We start from the raw sequence: 16,397 nt of genomic DNA on the forward strand, positions 1-16,397 counted from the left end.
AGAGGAACAAAATGTTCTTACTAAGAAGGTGGTCTCAGGGCAGATGGCTGGTTGGTAAAACCAGGTCTGTGGGGTCAATGCCAGGGAACAGGTCTGGGTGGAGTAGGAGCTGTCTGATTCTGTTCCAGATGACTTCATTTCTCAGTGAGCCTTCCCCATCTCTCTGCCACAGAGTGAAAGTGTCCTTAGGCTTTTCACCTAGGACTCCAGACGCTTCATGATGGTGGGGGAAGGACCTTACCTTATCTCTGATCTGGATCGGAGAGGCCAGCGGAGGTCCTTTTCAGAGAGATATGACCCCAGCCTGAGGACCATGATCCCAGTGCGACCCTATGCAAGGTAAGTCCGGAGGAGGATTGCAGTGGGCTCAGGACAAGGCCTCCAGGAATGACTGTCAGCCCATCAGGAGAGTGGGCGCCATGCTGCTCCCCATGTTTGTCCTTTGTTCATCCACCCATCTGCATATGCACTTACTTATTGATCACTCGCTTCCTGTCTCCTCCTGCCTTTTGGTGAGAGGGAACCAATAGCAAATGTTAATAGAGAACTTATCAGGAGTTGGGACCTGCACAAGTGCCTTTCAAGCATCTTCCCAGTCACTCTTCACAACCACCCTGGAGGTACTGGTGTTATCTTTATCTGATAGGAGAGGAAACTGAGTCACAGAAAACTTAAATAACTTGCCTCAAGGCAGTCTTTAATTTTTAACAAACTTCACTTAGTGGCTTACTTCCTTGACACTTGGTGGCTTAAGACAATTGCCACTCAGTTAGCTTATACTTTTATGGGTGACCCATAAAATGAAGCAACTTGGGCTGAGTTGGTTAGGGTATTTCACCTGGTCTTAGATATCTATTGTGCAGCAAGGTGACTGTGCTCCTGGGTGTAGGCTGGCTGTTGGACAGGGGACCACTGGGCTAAGTGGTCACTCACCCTCCAAGAAACAGGGGGAAAGATTTAGGGAGAGCGAGACAGGGAAGGAGTAAAAGGCAACATGGGATGGGTCACTGCTGTGGGCAAGGGGGACCTACTCTAGTAGGTCCTCCTGAGAAGGGTCCAAGCTTCTACCCAAAGGATTGAGGTGGGAGCATTTACCCATGGTCTAACACACTCTTGGTTCAGATTTGCCTCTGGGGGAATTAACCCCCTGCAATTCTGAGCTGTACTAGTTCTCCCGAGAAGACATGGTGAAACAATGGTGGCTAGGCACAGTGTGCATTTGAGAGGGGACACTGGCAGCATAAGCTTGCTTGGAACCCTCTCCACAGCTGAGTGGTGGATGTAAGGGTACATTTACAGCATCTACTACCAATATCTATATTGGCTCTGGCATCTGGAATATGGCTAATATTCAGTAATTGGTAGCTAATGTTCTGTGTCTTTGACTTTTATTCTCTCTTAGTTGATTAATTCCTCAAGGGCAAAAACATTGGTTTTTTGTCCTTCTTAAGAACATTTCCTTCTCCTTCTTTCCTCAGTCTTTTCTTTTTCCTCTTCCTTCTTCATTTCTTCTTTTTCTTCCTCTTTCTCCTCTCTTTTTCTTCAGTTTCCTCCTCCTCTTCTTCCTGCTCCTCTCCATTTCTTCTTCCTGTCCCCTTCCCCTTCCCTACCTTCCTCCTTTATCTGATAGCTAATATTTATGTAGCACTTTGTATAAGTTGAGGCATTCAGTCCTATTTATGTAGCACTTTGTATAAGTTGAGGCATTCAGTCCTCATAATAAACTGAGAGTTTTCCTCCAGCTCTTGCCTTCTTGGGATGCATCGCTCTCTGTAGCATGCCCCGCTCTGGACTTTATCCGTCTTCCAGAAAGCAAAAGACAAGTACTTGACCCGTCTGATGGCAAACTAAATGGGTCTCTTGTTTCCTCACTTCTCAAATGTGGTAAGTGCCCTCCTTCCCATGTGACGATCATAAGGCTCAAGCATTGGCGAATTGTTCAACAACCAGTTCACTGAAAAAAAAAAAAAATCACGAGTTTATAACATTTATCAATTATTATTGTGTTAGTACTCTACCATGGTCAATTTTGAGTCACCTATATGACGCTATTGAATACCAAGTTGGGAAGAGATGGTAGCACACCATTCTACGGTGTTTCCATTATAAAGATGATAAATAGATGCAAATAACAGATAATAGTAACATAATTAGGAAGTGATGAGACCCGAGCATGGAGCACCTTTGTCTTTAGGATAATTTATTTAAATTCATGTAACTTAATTTTGAATTTTGGCTGCCTTTAGCAATTGACTTGCAAAATTCCTGAAAATTTAGTAATGTCTCTCATGAGCTTGTATAAGCGGGCCCCAGGGTTAATGAATGCAAGTCCCGGGTTCTAAGTGTGGCTGTGGTTATTACTGTGGTTACTTAGTCAAGCCAGCAGGCCAGGGCAATGACCCCAACACCCAGAGACACTGAATATTGCATTGTCTTTAGGTTGGCATCCAACCCGGTGGACAATGCAGGACTGCTCTCCTTTGCCACATTTTCCTGGCTCACACCGATGATGGTTAGAAGTTACAGGCACACGCTGACTGTGGATACCCTGCCCCCGCTGTCACCATATGACTCATCTGACACCAACGCCAGAAGGTACCAGGATTTGCTTCGGTTACCTGGGGAGAGGCGCCTTCCCTAGGAAGGGGGTCTGTGGGCCCCTTTGAGTGCCTCCATTTTCCCTGTATGGAATTGACACACACAGCTGCTGGTGACCCTTCTCAGTGGCTGCTCTCTGAGATTTGGGCTGACTGCCTGCCCTTCTAATCTGTCTCAGGGGAGGTGAGGATTGGGCAGGGTTGGTTGGAGATCTATAGTCTGGGGCTCAGGATCCTTCAGCTCATTTGTAGAGCAAAGGTGGCTGGAAACTTACTTTGCTTGATGTTGGTGGGCCCTGCCTGACTGCTGCATATAGCTCTCAGCACTGTGTTGTGTTTCACTTTAAAAATCATTATTGGACTTCCATATCATGAAATGCACTTAGGTTGAACCAAACGTAACTGCCAGTATTTGCCATTTTGACTTGTAAAACTGTAAATGTCATTGGTCCAACCTGAATCATGTTCATTATAAAAATGTTAAAGCAACAGAATTTAAGCAGTAGAAGTATCTCTAAAACATTATTGCATCCCAGAGGTTAAGCACTGTTAAAATGTTGATGTGGTCCTTTCCAGAATTTTCCTACTCTGGTTAAACATGTCCAATGCCATCACCCTCCACAGGGGAATGCCTCTTCTTTTCCCCTCTCCATTCAGCGGTTGTGCTTTTTACATTTCAAGAAAAAAGTGAAACTTACTACATAGTTGTTCATTACTTTGCTCTTTTCAGTTGGAAATGCATGAAGACTTGTGCACCTCTACACAAAGACACCAATTTTCTTCTTTTCAGCAGCCTCACTGAGTGCTAAGTTCTGATGACCAAGAATGTCTTACACAAGGAGGAAGTTCTCAAAAGCCCTCTGTGCGTTTTTCTCCTGGAAATTGCCCTGTCTTTGGCCACCTGGGGGTAAAGCACAGGGCATAGCTTGGAGTAAATACTTCAAGGGCTGGGAGTACAGCCTTGCTATTGCTTCCCCTCATCTCTGCCCTGAAGACATTTCAGCTAGTGGTAATTTCTAAAATCTACTATCTGGAGAAAGTTGCCAGACAGCACAGAGAGAAGAGATCTGTGTCTGTGGCGTACTGGATTTTCCTTCTAGTTCTCTGGCCAATATCTCTCCATTTCTATTGTGCCCTTCCATCTACCCAACATCAACTTAGATCCTCTTCTCTTCTATGCTATCTTCTGCTTCAAAAGCTTAGATGCCAAGCACATGCAGGCTACTCAATGATGTATCCATCTCTAGTCCTGGTCTCTCTTCCAGATTCTGAATCTGTGTCCCACTGGACAGTGGCATTTGGGTGACACACAAACATCTATATCTAAATCTGTATTGTGTGTGTGTGTGTGTGTGTGTGTGTGTGTGTGTGTGCATGCACATGCTAGAAATTGAACCCAGGGCCTTCCATGTGGTAGGTAAGTGCTTAAAGCTGCATTAGTGACCTCAGTCCCAACCTGGCAATGTTCTCCTCTTCCTCTTTTCCCTGACTCTTTAAACTCCATTCACACAGTTGATCAAACCAAGAAATGGGGATCCACTCTTGGTTTCCCTTCTCCTTTCCTCCTACCTCTAATTCATGGGTAAGTCCTGCTGTTGCTCCCTTCCACCTGTCCTTGCAGCCACTGCCCTACTGTGCATGCCACTGTCACCTTTCACCTGGATGCAAACAGTTCCCTACTGTGGCATGCTTACCTTTCCCTTGCTCCCCCCAAAATCCATTGCTCTCACAGCAGCCAAGTGATCTTTTAGCTATGTAAAATGGTCCTGTTTTCTTGGCTTAAAAACCTGCCATGGCTTCTCCTGCACTTTAGATGGAAATGTAATCAAGACTCCTTGCGGAGCCTGTGAGGTCCCGTGAGATTTGGCCCAGCCGTGCCCCCTTACCTCCTCAGTTCCTCTCCTGCACACTGGTCTTCTTTCAGATCTTTGAAATGGACAGTCCTTTTTGACCTGGGGAAGATTTTTCTGTTGACTTCTTGGCTGTCTCTGTCTTCTTATCGTAGCTGGCCAGGAGACAGTAGAAGCAAAGGCTGGGAGTTCCCACGTGCCAGCTGTTCCTACCAGCTGTGTCTAGGCATTGCCCTCTGCCCCTCCTGTGTCCCACCTCCCTTGGTAAAGAAGAAAGGAGACTTTGAGCTGCTTGTCTGAGGCAAAGCACGCTCTCAGGGATAAGGGCTGTGTTGTCAGGGTTTGCCCACCAGAGCAGTTTTAAAGAAGAAATGGCAATGTCAATCTCTTTTCTGTTCTTTCATCACAGATTTCGAATCCTTTGGGATGAAGAGGTAGAAAGGGTGGGTCCTGAGAAGGCCTCCCTGGGCCATGTGGCCTGGAAATTCCAGAGGACGCGTGTCTTAATGGATATCTTGGCCAATATCCTATGCATTATCATGTCAGCCATAGGGCCGGTGAGTGGGGGCGGCCCTTCTGCCTTGTCTCCTAGGTCCCCAGCTGGGCAAAGCATGCCATTAGTTACTTTCTCTACGAACTGGTGGGTTTAGTGCATTGTCATTATCTTTGTGCTCCTCAGGGGTGAATTTTCATAAACTTAATCCTTGTCAAGCACAGCAGCCACTGAAATTAATTAAAAAGTTTGCCTCATAAAGTCGGCTTGCTGACATTATCTGAGGCCTCGTATACCAACCTCCACCCCCAGTGGCCCTCTCCTCTCTCCACCGCGCTGTTTTACAGACGGTTCTCATTCACCAAATCCTCCAGCACACCGAGAGCTCCTCCGGCAAAGTCTGGGTTGGCATCAGCCTGTGCATAGCCCTTTTTGCCACCGAGTTTACCAAGGTCCTCTTTTGGGCCCTTGCCTGGGCCATAAATTACCGCACGGCGATCCGGTTGAAGGTGGCCCTCTCCACCCTGGTTTTCGAAAACCTGGTGTCCTTCAAGACATTGACACACTTCTCTGTTGGTGAGGTAAGCTTGTCCAGAAGGAGTCTAATTTTAGAAAATTGAGTTTTTAAAATATGTGTGAGAGGTACTTCCCGGATGGAGCACTGGTATCTCTTTTGATTATCCATATCCTGCCCATCATGTTGCATCTCAGAGGTGGTTGGGACTCAAAACATGGGAAAAGTTCAGAGAAAGGAGGGCTCTGTTCAAAATGGAGAATTGGGAAAGACTTCCTAGTTACAGCTGGATCAGGCCTTGAGGGCGACTTCATTCTATTGTCAATGAAGAGCACACTATAGATATTTTAAAAAATTGATTGATGGATGGATCCAATAATTGTGTAGCATTTGGGGTGCCAGAGCCATAATGAAAACTGTGCCTATTATACTTCAGAGTTGACATTTTCTTTAGCCCTTAATCCTCAGCAATAAAATCCTTGCAGCTTATTCAAGAAAATTCTCTTAATCAAGGGAACCCCAGGTGGTGTGAGTTAAGAGAAAGGGCTTGCTCTGCTCTTACAGTTGCTCTTTTGGTGTGTTCAAAGAGTCCCATATCAATTATAATTAGAATCTGCATGTAACGAAACCCCAACATAACCGTGGATTAAACAAGATGAATTTATTTCACCATTTAAAAGGAGTCTGGAAGAGGGCAATGCAGGGCTGGCAGGAAGATTTCAGGATGCTTCTCTTTCTTCGTCACTGTCTTAGCCTGTAGTTCCCAGAATGGTTCAGGATAGATTCTAGAGATCCAGCCATCCCAACCATGTTTCAGATAGTTGGTTGGAGAAAAGAGAGAAAAACCAAAGGGGTGTGTTTTCCAAGTTGAGTTGGTCCCTCCTAAGAATCCATCCCAACATCCCATTACACACCTTATATCTCATCATACCCTTCATGCAGTTAGCCCTTCCACCAAGGAGGCTGGGAAATGTGGCCCGGCATGTTACTGCCTGAACTCTACTGCATAGGAAGAAGGGCAGACAGACCCAGGGTAGGCAGCAAGCAGTCTCTCCAGCGTGCTCCTAGATAGTTCTACTTCTCTGTAAGTGGTTCTTCTTTGGGATTCTCAGTCCTAAAAGACTGGCCTCTCCAAAGTCATACCAAAATGAGGCCACAAAACTCATGAGGTCATTCAGAAACCCCTCAGTAAGGAAATGTTTGAATTACCCTCCCAAGTCTGAACCCATGTGTTTTCTTTCCAGGTTCTCAATATACTATCAAGTGATAGCTATTCTTTGTTTGAAGCTGCCTTGTTTTGTCCCTTGCCAGCCACCATCCCTATCCTAATGGCCGTTTGTGCGGTGTACGCCTATTTCATTCTGGGGCCCACAGCTCTCATCGGGATATCCGTGTATATCATATTCATCCCTGTCCAGGTAATGGCAGACCTCTGCAATTGGAACCGCTATACATTTGCATTTGCTTTCATGGAATTGGACAGAAGGCTTCATCCTGGGCTTCGTGCTTGCAGGTGGTGCTTTCTTTTGCTGGCACAGTGTAGTTTTGGAAGAACTTGAATTTGAATGCTGTGGGGGGGAGGGTCATGCTTCTTCAGTTTGCCAAAGTCCCCAGCATTCCTCCTTGCATCCTGACAATTCATTATATATCATTCTCCTGATCCCCAGTGGTTTCTCCCAGGCCTGGTCAGCTGCTAAAGCTCAAGGGACTCAACTGAGAAGCTCAGTCAACTTCTCTTAGAACTTATCTTGGCACTTGTGCTCTGGTCCCTGAATTTTTAGTCCAATTGCAACTCAGCAATTCTCCCCGAACACAGTGTTTGTACCTTGCTTTCAGATGTTTATGGCTAGGCTCAATTCAGCTTTCCGAAGATCAGCAATTTCGGTGACAGACAAGAGAGTTCAGACAATGAATGAGTTTCTGACCTGCATCAAGCTGATTAAAATGTACGCCTGGGAGAGATCTTTTACGAACACCATTCGAGGTAGGGTGAGAAACTGCTGAGAGAACCACTTACACTGTAGAATGTGTTCTTCTAGGGAGTTCTTAAGGTTCCCAGGGCCAGGCATTGCAGAAACAAGTTGAGGGAACCCCCTGAGCTGCTCTGTGGGTTCAAGGATTTTCCCAAGGATTATGGAGATTTTATAAGAGAGCCAGGCATCTGTTGTGATGAATCCAAAGGTGAGCGACATATGGTTTTGATTTTGCTGGGGCATGGGATCCTGGCATGACCAGTACCTTTTAGAAAAATAATCCACTAACATTTTAAGCAATAGAGGAGTTGCCTCAAGTATTTTCTTGACTTATAAGAAGTCTACAAACACACACACACACACACACACACACACACACACACATCTCCTCACTTGCAGCAGCTTCGTGTTTGAATGGCCCACTGACTCAACATTCCTCAGGCAGATATGAAGATGCATTTTTAGTTTTTTTTTTTTTAAAGATGATATTAAAACTATTTCAATCAAATATAAATGCAAATCTTAATTGCAGGGACATTTCCATAACTGCTGACATGGACTCAGGTGGTTGGTCAATTAATGATCTGAATCACTGTTACAATCGACTCTCTCAATCTACAATTACACTTTTGCATCGGCATGTACTTGGGACTGAAGCTGTGTGCACGTCAGAGAAGGGCTTTAGGAAACCTGCTTCTGAGTTTGCTGAAGGAAGTGCCACTGAGAGGGACATCAGCAGTCCTACGGGACTCTCTTTGAGGGCTCGGACACACTTCCTCATATTATGAACTCACTTCAATACAGTCTACTTTGGTTTTATTAAATTTCATTCCATTTGACTTAATTCAGCTCAACTCAATTTAACTCAAATCAGTTTAATAAAAAAAAATAAAATTCCTACTATGTGCAAGACCATGGGAGTTATACAAATGATCAGGCAAAGGGTTTCTGATTTTGAGATTAAAGGAGACTGAGATGACTAAGCTCAAAAATAACCCCAAATTTATTGGCTCTAGCTCCAGAAGACATCCAGAATCCATCGACTTCTCTCCACCCAACTACCACCCCAGTCCAAGCCAATCTTCTCTCCTGGGCTATGGAGAGAAGGTTTAGATGTGCACCACTCCTGATTTTCACCTTCCCCCTCATTACATTATGCACCCGTGTGACCTTTTAAAAATGCCCATTAGGTCCTGCCAGAAACTCTTTAGTGGTTTCTTATCCCACTTTGATTTTTCAAATCTTTTGAACTAAGTCCCCAATTCCTTCATATAACCTATTAGGTCCTACATGATCTGACCCCTGGTAAATTCTCTGACTTCACCACATTTTAGTGAAAATTTTGATGATTCCACCTGAGCCACAAGAACCTTCAGTTTCTACAGCAACATGTCAAATCCTTCACACCTCAGGATCTTTGCACATGCTATTTTTCTGCCTGGACTCTTCTGCTAGGTGTCCACAGTGACTCTGCTTTGATTTTAGGTCTCCTCTGAATGTGACTGACTCAAAGAGACCTTCTGGACCAGAGTCCCAAACCTGTCTATGCTCTACCAATGCCTCTTTATTACTTTACCTTGGTCATTTTTTCCAGACCATTCAACACAATTTAAAATCATCTTATTTAATTGTTTCTTTATCGTTGATCTCCCTCTTGGAAGAGGGGCGAGACCCTATTTGTTCCCATATTCCCCAGCACCAAGTGCAATGCCTATCATATAGTAAACATCGGATTAAAATTTGTTCCAAGGGTGAGCACCTGAATTATTTATTCTATAAGATAAAAAGGGGAAGTGCCCCAAGAAGATCTGAGAGAAGCTGCTGGGAGCTCTCAGGGAGAAGCATACCAGGGTGGGAGGTCAGCAAAGGCTTCCTGGCAGAGGTGAACTTCAGGTAGGCCTTAAGGACAGGAAGCGCAGACACAGAGAGAGCTGGGGAAGCCCCAGGTAGGAGCACCGTCCTGGGGGTGGAGATGCAGGGGCACGCTTGGGGAAAGTGCACAGCTGGGTGCCCTGGGGTGAAGGGCACATGGGTAGCAAAGCTCGGGATCCCAGTAGAAGTGGGCTCTGATTCTTCCTCCATCACTTAAAAGGCAAATTAGTTAACCTGTTAAGGTGGTGTCCTCTCCTGTCAAAAGTGCATCATAATGGCCTCTCTGTCATTACAGTGGTGGGAAGAACCTAATGAGACAGGGCTGTGAGGCATTGAGTGGAGCATTTGGCTCACAAAGAGCACTCGGGAAGAACAGCCGCCGCTGCTGCACAGTTGATGTGAAAGGGCTTTTGCAGAGGAGGCTGGAATTGGGGATGAGCCACCACTGGAAGGTGGCTTGGATTTGATTTGTGGACAGTGTGGAGTTCTGGGCACCTTGCAGACTTATGAAAGGGAAAAATACTCTTGAGCGTTGGTGGCTGGTATGGGGCACAGGGCAGGGTCCCCATCTGGCAGTCTTTGGGTCAGCATGTGCTTTGCCTGTCCCCTACAATATTTATAAACCTTTCCCCAATGAGTTCCCAACATTAAAAAGTAGGAAGATAGCTCACAGAGGTCCAGATCTCAAACTCCACGAGAGTCGAAGTTCTGGTGACAATGGGCTCCCAGGCTCTCACTGTGGTCTGGGCTCTTCATTCTGTCACGTTCCCTCTGGTCTCACTCTCCTCACTCCTGTCGCTTACAGCCCTTGCCTTGCCCCTGTAGGCATCTGGGCCTGTGACTCCTGACATGTAGGGTAAGAGGACGGCAAGGGACCTTGGAAGTCATCCAGTTATGGCAACTGGCTCCTGCATATTGAGCTCCAAGTCCATGCTGGGCTTGTGCCTGGGGCTTTCGTACCACAGGAATCACTATCATTTGGAGGAGGATCAGGCAGCATGGAGACACTTCTTCTTGCTGGTGCTTGATATACAAAACAAGACCACCTTGAACTGCTTTCTATTTCACAGATATAAGAAAGAGGGAAAGAAAATTACTGGAAAAAGCTGGATATGTCCAGAGTGGAAACTCGGCCCTGGCCCCCATTGTGTCCACCATAGCCATTGTGTTGACTTTCACCTGCCACATCCTCCTGAGGCGCAAACTCACAGCCCCTGTGGTAAGAACATCTCTAGGTCTGGCCTCTTTTGTACCCTGTCCCTGGCAAGACCCAGGTGGGAAGCCCCTTCCCACCTTTGTTAGACCCTGGTATCAAAGTACCCAATCACAATAGGCCAAACTGTGCCAGAATTCAGCCCTCAAATTTAAAACAGCTGTTTGAGTGACCAGGATTCCGAGAGATCCTAACCATGATTCTTACCCTGTTCATGGCAGAGGGAAGGGGTAATAGTTAAGAATGGGATGTAATTTTATGTTTGGGGAAAAGATAGAAACCAAAATAGCACCTGGGTATTTTATTCATCTACTGTATGCTCCAAGAAGGAGAATTTGAGAACATTCTCTGGGTCAAGGATTTGGAAACCTTGGGAGAGGCAGTGTTGGGGTCGGAGTCTACCCAGATTGGGAGCTGGGTCTGCCCTGTTTGAATCCTGAGTCCACTACTTCCTAGCTATGAGTTATGGCAAATCTTTGAACATCTCTTGCCTTGTTTTTTTTTTTTTAATTTTAACTCCATCTGCTATTATTTTTATTTATTTATTTTTATGTGGTGCTGAGGATGGAACCCAGTGCCTCACATGTGCTAGGCAAGCTCTCTACCTCTGAGCCACAACCCTAGCTTGCCTTGGTTTTTATTATCTTTTAAGAGGAGGATAATTGTCTCTATCAGTGTGGTTGTGAGGACTAAATGGGTCATTTTATACAACACACATGGAATCACATTCTGGCCCTCAAGTGCTATATCAGTGTTTTCTGTTCTTATTAGCCTGATTCTCACTCAGGCCAGGCAAAAGTGGGTTGCAAGCCTCAGGCGGACTGAGATGAATGTGATATGTGTGCGCTTTTTACAATAGACCTGAGCCTTCAAAGGTAAAGGAACACAGAGCCAGAGAGAAAATGACCCTTGGCTTAAGTAAATAAATTTTTTAAAAGCAGCAAAGATATTAAAGGAAGTTCTTCAGGACAAGTAGTTAGAGGAAAGACACCAAGGATTAGGGAGAGAGAGAAGGAGAGAGGGAGTGGGGAAGGAAGGAGGTGGGGAGGAAGGGGGAAGGAAAGAGGCGGAAGGAGGAAGGGAGGGAGGAAGGGAGGGAGGGAGGGAGAGAGAGAGAGAGAGAGAGAGAGAGAGAGAGAGAGAGAGAGAGAGAGAGAAAGAGAGAGAGAGGGAGAAATGTTTTTATTTTCTCAAGTTCTTCAGCAGGTAATCACCTGTGCCCAGTTTCCTTTCTGGAATACTGTAGGGCTTTGAACCTAGCCACGAACCCAAAGCTGAAATCAATGGCAGTGATGTACTGAAGGCTGAACGGAACACTGCCCAATTATTGTGCCTACTTTCTATGACCCCAAACAATTTTTTTTCCCTCCAGCAATGTAGCACATCAAGCAAGTCAATTTGAAACCAAATTAAGTGCATATAGTTAATATTTTCTATTGTGATGGTTTAGAAGAAATTTAAACCAAACCAAATTTCCTGAATGTGGGCACTCTTTATTTCTTTGGATTCAGAATACCTTGCAGTCACTTCTTTTGCTAGGACCATGTGGATAGGAGGTCAGCCCAGAGGTTTTTGGTCAGGTCAGAGAGCCCAGGTGCTCTGTCAATTAAGGCCTGGGCTTCCTAAGCAAAGATGGTGCTTTGGGACCTGACAGAGTTGCTTTGGGGATGTATTAAGGACCAGATGTGATAGAAGCATCCTTCATTATCCTCTTAGCAACATATGTAGAATTAGTTGAAGCCTGAGGCCCTGTCCATGGGGCGCATTCAATAGCAGGCAGGGTCACTTAGGATTTGGTGAAGGAAGTTGGGTTATTAATTTTTAAAATGGGTGGCTAGAGAGAGGCTGCTAATTACAAGTCAGACAGATGAGAACATGAAGTTTGGGAGATGAGATCCTGTACCCCTGGGGTACCAGTAGAAGGGAGGTAATTTGTCTTCACTGAGGCTATCCAATATTAATTACCTACTCGGTAAGACTCAGAGAGCAAGAACCCAATGAAGACAGGAGGAGACTTTTGCTAGGAGGTGCAGTAGAACAAATCTGGCATTAGTGTGTAGGAAGGGAGCGGGTAGAGGCCAGGCACTGGGAGCAGGAGAGCTGGAGGTCACGCTCTAGCTGTTAGCAGGGGTAAGCAGGTCCTTCCAGGGAGCTACCACCTCTATCCCTGGGGTTGTATGTGTGTGTGGAGAAGGATCTTCTTGTCCTCTAAAGAACAGAGAGCAGGGAATGACCTAGGAATATCTGCCCAGGGTTTTGAGTGAATGGTCTAGGCTTAAATAAGAATGTGGTGTGGATGGAGATTTCCAGAAGTATTCAGTTAAAAGGGCTGTCTCAGATCTTCTCCCTTCTAGTTCAACAGAGACAAGGGGATACATATCCTACTATTTTGGTGAAAATTCAGAAGCAACATAGATTAGGATGCCGCTGTCCCTAATTTTCTAACCTATGGTTTCTGAGCCATGAAATGAAAAAAAATAAAATATTCCTCTGTGAATCCTGACTGTGCTATCATTTTTTTAATCTCAGTAAGTTAGAATGATAGAATGGTTTAGAGTCAACACAACTTCCCATTCTTAACCTTTGTGTCTCTTTTTTGTTCTTCAGGCATTTAGTGTGATTGCCATGTTTAATGTAATGAAGTTTTCAATTGCAATCTTGCCTTTCTCGGTCAAAGCAATGGCCGAAGCCAATGTCTCCCTAAGGAGAATGAAGGTATAACTAACACTGGGTGAGTAGGGAAGAGAGATCTCATTTCTGGGTGGGAAAATGCTCCGATTTGGGGATGTTGCACCAATCCATTGGAGGGCTGGGTCCCTTGTTGGGTTGACATTGAGAGAAGGATATCCATTTAGAGTTGGAGCAATAAATAAGCATGGAGGGAGGGATCAGTGTGAGTTTTATAGGTGGTCTGCCCTTGTAGGAAAAATGAAATAGAATCTCTGTACGTGGAGATGATGTTCCTGACCTTTACTCTTGATCCAAACAATAAATTTAAAACTGTTCCAGCAGTGGGTATGGGTTTGCTGTGTTGCTCTGAATCTTCCCCCTTTTAAGTAGTTTGAACTGTTATGGGCGTGGTGGTGAAAGTGATAAAGAATAAAGTGACCTCCATTTATAGTCACTCTATTCATTCACCAAAGATTTACTATGTGTCTCCTCAATACAAGACGTGTGGGAAATGCAAAACTAAGAGATTCTTTACCCTCAAGAGTCCCCATTCTGGTATAGGACCAGGTACACTAGTAATTTATGTACATGGTAAGGATAAGCAACATTCAAGAAGGGTAGATAAAAGTGGTTTTGAAGTTCAGGTGAAGAATGGAAAAGGAGACGGGCATTCTAGTCAAGAAAATAGCACTTCAGATATCTGTGAAGTGATCAGATGGTCTTACTCAAGCTAGACTTCCAGAAGTCCTCATAAGCAACTTTGGTTCCTGCTCCCCTCTTCTCACTTACTGTGTGCATCCAACAATTTAAAGCCATGTTGAATCACCTCCTGATCACTGTATTTCCCCAATTTTAAGAGGTATCATTATTAAGATTGGATTAGAAGGTACACAGTTACTGTCTTCTGGACCCAACACAAGAATCACCACCTCCACATTCATTGTATATATGGTTACATCAGAAAAAAATTAAAGATGCTTCTTCAAACAGAGGAAGGGTGTTATTTCTTGAATCCTCAGTCTCCTCTCTGTCCTTATTGCCATCACCTTTATTTAAGGGCTCCGTCAATTTGTATCTGAATTGTCAGTTATTTATGAACCAGTCCTCCTTTTCCAACATCCTTCTTCTCAACCTGGTATCACACTCAGCTCTCAGAAAGCTATTAAAATATTGGTTCCATCATGGATTCTTAACTGCTCAAAATTCTAGAGTGCTCTAGGACCTCAAGCCCTCCATCAATGGTTCCTCAGTTTGGTCTCAATTGCTTCCCATCCCTTTTATGCCTTAAGCCCTGTCACCCAAGTAATCCTGAATTGCTTGTTCATGCCCTCACCACACCCCAATAACAAGCCATGTTTTGCATGCTTCCTTGTCTTTCCCATTGGTGTCCTCCACTCCCAGGTTCTCATTCTCCCTCCTGTTCTTCATGTTTGCCTGTAGAGCACCTGTACAGACTCAGCTTGGTCACCAAACATGTGGACCTCCAGCTGGGGAGTCAAGTGTCCCTTATCTGGAAATTATAGTGCTTTATCCTTGACATATTTCACTGAAATGATCTTTGCATGTTCCCATCTCCTTCCAGACCAGTCTGAAGGACAAGAACCAGGCTTCATTTATATTTGCATTTCTGCTGTTTATCCCATGACCAGGCACATGGTAGGCACTTGGCAAACACTTTGTCAAACTGAGCAGAGTGAGGATGTAGGAAGTGGACACAACAGGCCTTGGTTTCACATGTATTCATGTCAAGCAGAGAAATCCATCACCAAAAGACTGGCAAAGGCTGATTATCCAATGCATGAGGGTGAAATGTAGTTGGGATTGGCATTCTCCAGTGTGGGTGACCCACATAGCCTCCATGGTTAAAGAGGCATCTGTCCCAGATAATATGTAATGGTGGACTAGTTCTTCTACTGTTTATTCTGAGGAAATAACTTCAGAATCTCTTCCCTGGATCTCCTGGGTAGACTTGCCAAGATTGTGATTTGGGGTTATTAGAAGATATATTGGGAAGATTCTTGCAAATGGATGACATCTGCCCATCTAATTTTGTCTCTTTATTCTTAGAAAATTCTCATAGATAAAAGCCCCCCATCTTACATCACCCAACCAGAAGACCCAGATATTGTCTTGCTTTTAGCAAATGCCACCTTGACATGGGAGCAAGAAACCAGCAAGAAGAATAACTCGAAGAAAGTGCAGGACCAGAAAAGGCACTTTTTCAAGAAACGGAGACAGGAAGTATATACTGAATGCAGTCCATCAGCCCAGGGATTTGCTAGCTCAGAGGAACAAAATGGCGGCCCCAAATCAGTTCTGCACAACATAAGCTTTGTGGTGAGAAAGGTGGGTGCGTTAACTTTGCATTTTGAAATGAAACACCTGAGACAATTAATTTCTAAGTTGATTTTGGTTCATAGTCCTGGAGGTTTCATCCAAGATTGGCAGCCCTTTGGTTTTGGGCCTTTGGTGAGCATAGCTCATCATGGCAGGAAAGTGTGGAAGAGCTAATCACTTGCATCATAAGACAGGAAACAAGAGAGAGAAAAAGAGATCAGGTTCCACATCCCCTTTGAGGGCATGCCTCCAATGACCTAAGGCTCCTCCACAAGGCCCCTCCTGCTAAAAGTCAACATTCCCTCCCAATAACACCACCAAGCCTTTAACACATGGACCTTTGGGGGACTTTTGATATCCAAACTGTAGTAGTGGGTGTGTGTTCTAAAAGTACGGCCTCCTTCCTCTTGTATCACATAGCTATGGCCTTCTCAGCCTAAAATAATAAAATTCAGTTTGAACTGGAGATGGTAATGAGATTTCTCTCACCAGGTTCTTTGTTGTCCCCCCCAATACAATTTAAAAACTATGTGTGTAAACATTGGAGACATTCTTCTCAAACTTAATTCTGGAAGAGGGTTTCATATTATTACTGGTCTTCAATGCCTGCTTTGGAGATGGTTGCAATTTTGAATGGACAATCTATTCCAGGTGGTTAACCTCAAACGGACTAGCTTTTATAATCTTATTAGATTTTTTCTTAACATTGGAGTTGTAAGATAAGTAATAGTAACTGACAAGAGTGCTTACTACTTACCAGGTACATAATTAACTCATTGAGCCCCTCCAGGAGCTTTATGAGGTAAATACTACAATACCCCACTTTATAATTGAGGAAACTCAAGTGCTAGGAAGTTAAATAACTGGCCCAGGGTCAA

General features: G+C 44.6%; 1 protein-coding gene across 3 annotated transcripts in view; it reads left to right on the forward strand.

The window, feature by feature from the left end:
- Positions 1-220: 220 nt before the first annotated feature.
- Positions 221-16,397, forward strand: part of LOC124967082 (ATP-binding cassette sub-family C member 12) — a 57,898-nt gene continuing 41,721 nt past the window's right edge. For 2 of the 3 annotated variants that reach the window (XM_047529076.1, XM_047529077.1), the window contains exons 1-9: positions 221-339; positions 2,440-2,595; positions 4,857-5,004; positions 5,288-5,521; positions 6,699-6,872; positions 7,291-7,438; positions 10,370-10,518; positions 13,120-13,227; positions 15,250-15,528. In XM_047529076.1, coding sequence (XP_047385032.1) covers positions 221-339; positions 2,440-2,595; positions 4,857-5,004; positions 5,288-5,521; positions 6,699-6,872; positions 7,291-7,438; positions 10,370-10,518; positions 13,120-13,227; positions 15,250-15,528 — 1,515 coding nt within the window. The remainder of the gene's footprint in view (positions 340-2,439; positions 2,596-4,856; positions 5,005-5,287; positions 5,522-6,698; positions 6,873-7,290; positions 7,439-10,369; positions 10,519-13,119; positions 13,228-15,249; positions 15,529-16,397) is intronic. The other variant, XM_047529078.1, reaches the window with a different exon arrangement.

Source organism: Sciurus carolinensis, chromosome 16 (genome assembly GCF_902686445.1).
Source record: "Sciurus carolinensis chromosome 16, mSciCar1.2, whole genome shotgun sequence".
Classification (NCBI taxonomy): domain Eukaryota; kingdom Metazoa; phylum Chordata; class Mammalia; order Rodentia; family Sciuridae; genus Sciurus; species Sciurus carolinensis.